This window comes from Poeciliopsis prolifica, unplaced genomic scaffold, assembly GCF_027474105.1.
Source record: "Poeciliopsis prolifica strain line A6 unplaced genomic scaffold, Auburn_PproV2 SCAFFOLD013, whole genome shotgun sequence".
Lineage (NCBI taxonomy): Eukaryota > Metazoa > Chordata > Actinopteri > Cyprinodontiformes > Poeciliidae > Poeciliopsis > Poeciliopsis prolifica.
Window position 1 is genome coordinate 9,267,662 of NW_026562388.1, and position 9,839 is coordinate 9,277,500.

The 9,839-nt window shown below is 36.7% G+C and overlaps 1 protein-coding gene across 1 annotated transcript in view; it reads left to right on the forward strand.

The window, feature by feature from the left end:
- dlgap2a (discs, large (Drosophila) homolog-associated protein 2a) overlaps window positions 1-9,839 on the forward strand; it is a 110,781-nt gene that overhangs the window by 59,322 nt on the left and 41,620 nt on the right. The window contains 2 exon segments of the mRNA XM_055038549.1: window positions 2-779; window positions 9,571-9,785. Coding sequence (XP_054894524.1) covers window positions 2-779; window positions 9,571-9,785 — 993 coding nt within the window.

Below are 9,839 nucleotides of genomic sequence, written 5' to 3' on the forward strand. Positions count from 1 at the left end.
GAGATGGAGGTGGGAACAGTTCTGGTGGTAGGGATTCTCGAGACGACGGTGGCTCCTCCTCACACGGCGGCAGTGGCAAAATGAACCGGATCCCTGCAAATCTTTTGGATCAGTTTGAAAAGCAGATGCCACTGCACCGAGATGGCTTCCATACATTGCAGTACCAACGCACCTCCACCACAACTACAACTACAGAGCACCGCAATGAAAGCCCCGGCCGAATTCGCCACTTAGTTCACTCAGTACAGAAACTCTTCACAAAGTCGCACTCCCTGGAAGGATCCTCCAAGATGAACGGTACCAAAAATGACTCTCACAGGGACGGATCACATCACCACCATCACCACCACCAAGGCCACCACAAACACAGCAAACGCAGCAAGAGCAAAGACCGCAAATCTGATGGCGGAGGAAAGCAGCGCCATGGTGGATGGTGGAGCTCGGATGACAATCTTGATAGTGACAGCACGTACAGGACACCGAGCGTCATGTCGCGGCATCCAGTGGACCACATCACTCACTGTTACCCAGACTCAATGCACAGCCACCTGGCTGGGGACCTGTCATTAAAGACCTCCAAGAGCAACAACGACGTCAAGTGCTCTGCCTGTGAGAGCATCAACATGGCACCTGAGGGCAAGTTCATGAAAAGGAGCTCCTGGTCAACATTAACCGTCAGTCAAGCCAAGGAAGCTTACAGGAAGTCTTCACTCAACCTGGAGAAACCCATGACCCCCACTGACCTCAAACCAAGCTTGAGACCATGTCACTATCTACAGGTATGTTTCATCCAGTTTACTGTCGCACTCCACTTCCCCTCTGGAGGAGCAGTACCTATAACAACATAATGGCTTCACTCAAGCATATTTTTTCTAGTATGATTTGGTAGACAGTTAAACAGTTAACTTATGGACTAAAAAAAGAAGCTGGCATTTTCAATGGTAATACTTCCATACAGTCGCATCAGTAACAACAATGAATATTACAAAAACTGCGATAAAATTTAATAACTGTACATGTTAAATTATACAGTAATATCATAAATACTATATAAAGATATATAAAATAAACTAAATGCATTTTCTTTAGATTTGTCAAATGACTAACAATTACACATAGAGAGGACCTTCTGAAAGAAGTCTTTAGGAAATGACTGTGTGTGAGGCTTTTATGAGATTTTAACCTCATAAAACTAACTAATTAGAAATATATGGTGTGTATTTGAAACCAAATCAGAATATTCACTATCTCATAATCAAGAGATTTCTGGCATTACAGTTATTGCAGTGCTAACAATGCTAAATAGCTAAATTTGCTAAATGTTAATAAAATTAGTCAAAAATAGCTTAACAAAGATTACGTTATGGATTATGTTATGGATTATGTTTTAATAAAATAGCAAAGTGCTAATTTATTAAGTTGTTTAGTGTGATTTTCTCAATCTCTCATGCACAGACATGGTTTGAGTTCTGCTCATGAATTATTCATGGCTGTTCAAAAGAGGGCCATTTGTTTTTGAGGTATGTTGTCACTGAAAGTAGCAGATACTGAATGTAGCAGCTTTTCAGACTACTGTTCAAACATTCATGTCCCATCAAAGCTAAACTGTTGACATCACCAGCATTCTTACTTATACAGTTCTTAAAGTTGTCCATTTCCTTTTCTGATTTAGCTGTGAAGTAAATTTAAGTGTATATATATATATATATATATATATATATATATATATATATATATATATATATATATATATATATATATAGACACACAATAACTGAAATTGTTCGAGAAAGCTTTTTCAATCGATACGTAGAAAAAAACTAGCTTTCCTTGGCCAAATTGCAATTGATCTAAAACACTGCACTTGTTTTGTCTCTGTTCTGGATATTCGAATGTGATCCCATCCTATGGCACAGCATGTGGCTGCCAGTAGAAATAACTAGCACAGCAGGACAAATCAATTAACTCTGTAAATGATCTCTGCTGGAGGGGAAGATCTGGCAGAATGAGAATAAAACAGCAGAAATCAATGTAGATTTTTACCTCTTTTCTTTTGCTCTTGTATGGGTTTCAGCTCTGAAAGATTATTTTGCTCATATATGAAAGGTTGTATGGGAGGGAGTAAATGCTGGAGGGGTCAATATATCTATAACACTCTACTCCACTCTATAACAGTGTTATACACTGTTATATGAGTTATACACTCATATTTCTATACACTCAGAAATATGAGTGTATAACCACTCATATTTCTAAAAGTCCTCTGGATGAATAATGTCAGTAGTCAAAATAAAGTGGATCCTTGAGTGGAATTAGAAAAAAAGAAACTATAGGTAGAGTGTGATGTGCAAACACAACTGACACAAACTTAATTGTCCAAATGAAATACTCTGTCTAGTTCCGATTGGTGAATCTTTTTCTTTTTTTAGGTTCATTGACCGAGAAAGCACTCTTTGTTATAATCATTTGTTGTAATTCAGCTAAGTGAAGTCCACTGTTGAACAGAAAGTTGCAGCGTTGGCGTCCCTATCACACTCTACCTTCTTTCCATTCGGTTATCCAGCTGAAGTAGTGTCCAAGTTGCAGCACTATAAACATTTCTAAAAATAAACCTCAGCTCCTGCTCCCTGCCGCAGGCCTATATTTAGCTCAACATTATCAATCCAATCCGCAAAGGGTGAGACACATTTTCCCTCCCCGGAGGAGAATCAATGGGCACTCAGGGACCTCTCACATAAGATGTATTGAAACAGAAGGCAGTTAGAGAGGCATACTGCTGAGGTTTGTGGCTCTCTGATGCTCTCATACTTTAGGATGCAGAAGGTGGCGGAAATTAGATGTCTGTTTTTTTTGCTCCTTTTTAGCCACTGTTGATCCTTACAGCAGCACCATTCAGACAGGAGAACCCAGAACCAATATTTACTGCACAAACCGAGGGGTCACATTGAGAAGTACTCATGTCCTGCTGCTCATATCAAATAGGAAAAACTCTAAAATATCTGAGCTGTATCACCATAAATTATACTCAAAGAGTGTGTGCGCTAACTGTGTGTCCGTGTGTGACAGTGTGAGAAAGTGTTATTTTATTTTATTGGACACCAGATGGCTTGATGATGTGCTAGTCACCTTGTTTGCGTCCTTGGCTGATGACACAAATGAAAAACCTCTGAAGAGCTGTGGAAGTATGAGATTGCAAATAGAGAAAGGTGTCAGTCTGAGGCTTTGCACGTGTATTTGAGACAGTGAATGTGTCTCTACAGGAGCTCCGTCATCTAAAACTACAGTGCAGGTCAGAAGTTTACCCATCATTCTTTTAAACCATTTTCACATGTTGGAAGTTTCATGATCAATTTGCTTTCATATGATTTCGAAGTTTGGATCAAATATTTGATTCCTGGACGCAGCTGGGTGTTCCAGCATCAGAATGATCCTAAACACATCAGAAGTGGTTTGGATTAGCTAAAGCCTAACATTAAACCTCTAACCCCATTAAAAATGTATGGAGTCAATATATGTATCAAGAAACTAATCAGTTTAAATGAACTTTACTAATTCTGCCAATACTGATGAGTTAAGTGATAAAATATTCAGCTATAACTTTCCCAAAAGGTTGTTGATCACTCCAACTTGCAAATTTCTTCTTCTTACGAACTACTGTATGTCTTAGACTTCATTCTAAGAGATGCAGTCTGTGTGTTTTCACGAACAAATCATCAGATCTATAACCATTTTAACAACAACTCTCCACCCTGGTCATTAGAGAGGATAACTATTTTAACAGTTTTTCTGATAGGGCATTGTGCTGAGATTTAATTAGCCTATTAACTGCCAAGTTGACTTGCCATTGGTGAACCTTCAGAGGGATGCAGATCACTCACTGAACTACAAAAAGAAAGTCAAAACTGTGAGCACAGGGGGTTCCCTAAAACATTCTTAAAGGAATTTTGAGTGAGTTATGATCCACTACTTCTTAAGATTTCATCCACAAACAAGTACAAATAAACAGCTGAACATGTGGAACTGTGTGGGTATTTCCAATGTTGCCCTGCTCTTCTACACATGACCCAAATGAATCAACCACTGTCATGAAGCTTGGTCTTGTTAAATATTTATCAACTTTAAAAGAGGCATTACAGGAAGAAAATAAGGGCAGAGCAGTGTGCTTTGTTCATAAAGGTTTGGAAGCAGCACTCTGGACAAAAGTACATCATTCATGCTTGCAAATCTGGTCATTGCTACGTTGTCATTTCTAACACTCTGCATCTGTCTCTGGAAAAACCCTGGAGAGAAAGGTTTTGCTGGTTGTTTGTCAATTTAAATAATTTCATTAAAGGTTTACAAATGCAAGCTTGCTATGTTAGATTATTTTATTATGTAAGACCCTGGACAGAAATCAAGGTAAATATGGTATTGGAATATTAACATTCACTAACAATAAGACGTTTTGCAGCTGAATGCAACAATCTTTTGAAAGCAAACTTACTGAGTCATATTGTGGATTAAATATACACATATTTTCTAGTTTTATGTCTGGCTGCTGAGAAAATTAACTGAAATTAAGTGAAAATAGCAAAAATAGAAAATAGTGAGAATAGAAGAAATTTCTGCTCTGTTGTGTCTGCACTTGGGTGTGTCTTTTAAAAAATAAGACACTCTGACTGTACTTTAGTCATTTTGGACAATTTGGCTTACATGCAAAATGCTTTGTGTCATGGAAAACTAAAACTACACATCACCCTGAACACACTCTCCAGCCAGAACTAAAACTGAATCATAATCATGATTTGGAATTACCTAATCAAGATTTTGAGCTTAATCCACTTGAAAATGTGTGACACAATGAAAAAAGGTCACACAATCCAATCTAACTAAGCATTAAAAGAATGGGAAAAAAGTTATTTCTAACTGTACAAAAGGTCCACAGTTGGAATTGCAGCAAAAATTGGTTTTCTTTGTGTTTTCCAAATATATTTATTTATTTAAAAAAGGTGTGCATAATTTCTTTCCCAATTTAATTTTTGCACAGTTATGTGTTATTCTCTCATAATTAATCTAAATTTGGAGTTGCCAAATAAAAACCTAATACTATAAGCCACGATTAATTGTTTGTGCAACTGTTTTTATTTACCTTGCTGAACATTTTTAAGCTAAGATCTGATAACATAAATTGTCATTAAATAAGAAAAGATTATTGATCAGCCATCTAAATGCCAGGTGGGTGAGTTTATCTAGCAGCAGAGATAAAATTTGTTTGAAATCTGTTAGGAGTTTTGGCAGAGAAGTAAAAATAAAAAAAGGTCCTCCAGCATCCTGTGTGTCAGTTCAATCTGCTGAGGAAAATGAAAGACGAGTCTCTGAGAAAGTTGGATTACCCATGACTGAATCTTTAAGAGATTTAGCTTTCTGTTATCCATCCTCTTTCTGTCCTAACCGATTCTTCATCTTTCTGCATTGTACTTTTCCCTTTTCATCACTCAATCTGTGTCTCAGTCTATTCACACTTTTTATTTCCTTAAAGAGAGTGACTTTTTTTTGCGAGAGGACAGATAGGGTTGCGGAGTTAATCAATGAAATGCACTGCTGCACTATGGGATGTTCAGATCTCTCTCTTTTCCCTGACACATCGCATGCACCAAACATATCTGATCATGAAGCTGAACTTACTGTACAACACTTGCCATACTTCCTCAGCATTTCCAGTTATCCAGTGAATGAGAAGCTGGGATTATGTAATAGCATTGCTAAAATGCTCACAGCACCTGCAGAGCTGCTGGTGGGGTTTCTTAAGGTTGCCTTTGTTAAAATGATTCCCCCCAGAGATGTCTTACAATCATTGAAAGATTTTCAAGTAATTAAAAAGAATAAGACTTCTGTTCCTGTTAAAAATGGAATGTTTTATATAAAGTTTCACACTTTTTCTGTGAATTTTCTCACAGGCTTCACAAATCTTGTTTCATATCCACAAAAGGTTATTCAGGCATTTCACTGCTGAAGCTTTCTCATGTTAGTTTAGAAAAAAAAAGTTGGTAAAATGTTAAATTTGTAGTTACTGTTTCTTGCCTATGAAGAAAAGTGGGTAGAAAAGCATAATCATGTTTAGAATCTTAATTTTTTTTTCTTGTTCCAAATATTGATATGTGCTTCACAATCACTGGGACCCCTGTTTAAGGTTTGAAGAAAATCTTACAATAAAGTAATTTTAATTTTACCAGCTGCTAGTGCAATAAAAAAGACACATATGACTAGCACAACATCTAACTGAATATGCTTGTCAAGTTCTTTTCTACTCTGTGTAGCTTCCCCACTGGAAAAGAGATGGATAAATCGATGCAGACTCTCATTTTTTTTTCAACCAAGGCTGCCACTAAGTGTGGAGATTGCTGTAGTTCAGACTACTCCTAAAAATACAACATGAAAAAATAATAAAAAAATAATCAGCAGCTTGTACTCTGGCCAAACTGAGTCATATGGACTCAGTTTTCGGTTTGCCACATTGGCCCAAAAAGCCTAAATCTTGACAAACCATCCCTAAATTTCTATTAAGGGTTCTGACTTTTTATTTTTTTATTTTTTTGACAAAGAAAGCTTAATTAAATTAATCCCTCAGCTTTCAAACAGATTTTCCAAAATGACTAGCGTTGTTGGCTGGTAAAATTTAATATTTAACAGATGAGAAAAAATTACTCTGAACCATTTTTTAAAGTTTTTGCAAGAGTTTGAGATCAATTTAAAACTTAAAAGATATAAAATAAAATAAAAATTAAATTATGCTACTTTTAATTTCCTTTTAGAATCACGTATATGTGAAAATCTGTATATCACGTACGTATTTTCACAACAGTCAGCAAAAGCTTCCTGCACTGCTTGCTCTTTCTTTTTTTGTATTCATATGGAGACACCCCACAATCTACACAGTTTATCAGCAAATCCAAATTAAACAAATCTCACCACAGCCTGTGTCTGTCCTCTGGCGTTCCTCTCATTAATTAGATGTCTAAAAATATCAAACCCCTCCAAGACTTAATTAACCCATCAACTCCATTTGGTAGAGGTTGTGTGCCTTTCTCAGAAACAGAGATGAATGATTCTTATTAGTGTCTGTTTGAGTTTGTATTCCAATGCATGTTTAGTATAAAAAGTATTAAAGTAAATTTGATTTTCTGTGTCTGTCTACATATTGTTCTTTCACCCTTGGCAGCAATTTAAAACTTGACACATTATCGTGTCATTTAATTTTAACGACATACCCCACAGTGTAATAGAAAAGTTTTCAAGCTGAGTCCTTTAGTTCAGTTTTAGGGGGAAAAAAACAATTGTTCTTGATTGATGGTCAGTCAACCTGGCCATGGTGTGGCACCAGACCCACAAGACCCTGAAAGGACAAGCAGGTATACACACTATGGATGGAGCAGTGATGATCCCCATTACTTCTAGAAAGAGCATCCCATTAACTATGGTTGGAATATAAATAAATAATTTCCAGATAAACTTAATTCCAGTTGAAGCTATTCACACATTTTCATATAAAAAATATTCAATGGAAAAGTGGTCAGAGTTTTCACTATTAATAATGTATTGGAAAGACCAACTTTTTTAGTTGCCTATATATATATATAATAATCCATTTCCGACGACATTTGCAGACGGCTTTTCAGGGATGAGACCTTGGTGAAATTTGAATGTTGCCTTTTTCCTTCTTACATTTGCAATAGAGGCTCTACTCCCACCAATTTTTGTTGTGAACTTGTGAACAGTGACACAGAGAAGAAACGTTCATCGGCATTATTTCAAGAGTGACACATTTGTACAGCCTTTCAATTATCAATCGTGAAAGGCTGTACATTTGTACAGCCTTTCAATTATCAATCGCAACTCGAAATGCCTTATGAATGCAGCTCCAGTTCAGAGCTATAAAATGCAACACAAGTTCTAGAAGAAGAGTGGTTCAAACTGCTTCAGGGCTGATCTGCTTGCCAGGATTAAATGATGAATGAACCTGGTGTCAGGAAAGATTTTATTCATCCCAAAGATTTTATTAATTTCAGACATTATCATATTTTACGACTGTGTGACGTAGCCAAAGTCTGTGGAATTTACGACAATCAGTGGATACGGTGACTTAATGACAAAATTCAGACAAATTTTTAATTCCTCAACTTCATGTATAAATTTCACACTAAATCATTTGTGTAATGATATGGCAAACAAACAAACAAACACTGGTTCATTGTAACAACAAAGTTGTCCTCACATTTTTAATAAGATGACCCGCCGCCCTCCTTCTAGTAACCCGTTAAAATTACATAACAACATTACCATATGTATAATGACATGTAGAATTGAAAACTCTGATTGTTTCTTTCCTGTATGAACATGGCTCAGTTTGTATTCTCACCACACTTCTGTTTCCAGTAAAAGAAAATGCTCTTTGTGAAATTGGATCCTACAATTAAATCTACATAATGTGAATATCAAAGTGCTTGTCTGCCTACATTAAGATTACTGTTTGCTCCACATTTGAAATTTAAGACCAGCTTTATATTTTTTGTGCTGTGGGAAATATTTATTTCCATCTGTAGTAAAACAGGCAGCAACGGCAAGTAGGACTTCCAGTGTTGCTCATGTCTGGATATTTAATTACCTGCTTTAATGAGAGGAGGAAAATTGCGACATGTATTCCGCCTGACTTGCTTTAATGGTGGTAGCGAGAGCTGCAACAGCATGAGCAAAGATGGCTCCTATTATTCCTGTCCGACAATCGTCTGTCAGGAATCACAATTAGCAGAACAATTGAATTTACAAAGTTTTCAGCAGCTTGTACTCTGGCCAAAATGGATGATATTTTGTATGCTGAGCAGCTGGAGAAACTGTGTGGATGATTAAAGTTATGTTGACTAATCAAGAAAATGTCTGTGCAGCTCAGCGGGTGGGACTAATTGTTTGAGAAATAATGCTTCAAGCCATAAAGTGTCTATCATTTTATTCATCATCTTAGCTATTGCCAAATCTAAACCCCAAATGTGTACTGTCACCACAATATTCAATATATTTTAATGGCACAGTAATCATTTTAAACACATTTCTAAAATGTGGGTACAGAATCCCCAAAATAAAATGCAGTGCAACCAATTGCCTTCAGAACTCACCTTAATGGCAACTAACATTTTAAAGAAATGCATTGGCCAAAAAAGGAAAAAGAAATAAATAAATGTTTGATAAAAAAAAAACAATGGTGCGCATCACTCGTGACACATCATTCCCACAGTAATACAATAGTGTTAGGAGTGAATTTCTTCAGTAGAGAGAGACAAGACAGGAAGAATAAAAAGCTAGAATAATGGCGACAAATGCAGGACAGTTCAATGTAATACAAAACAATACTTAATGCAACATAAGAGTAGAAGTAGAATCAATTTTCTATGTTCAAAATTATTTTAGTCATAGAGCTATTCAAATAAATAAATTAATATGCAATTTAGAGATTTTAATCCACAATAAAAGCACTGAGTTGCATCCTGTGTATCAGGAGATAGGAATACAAAACAATCTTAGTCTTGTGTCTCTTACCAGGTACCCCAGGATGAGTGGGCAGGTTATCCTGGTGGTGGAAAGGATGATGAGATCCCTTGTCGTCGAATGCGGAGTAGCAGCTATGTGAAAGCCATGGGCGATGAGGAGAGCGGGGAGTCAGACTCCAGTCCAAAGACATCACCTCAGAAGTCGGTACGACCAGATGCCCTGATCAAGGCCATCATCAGACCCAAGGAGTTGCTGGACTCTCAAAGGTATTGCTTATGCAAAACTGGAAATCTGTTGTGAATAATCTTTGTCTCATTTCT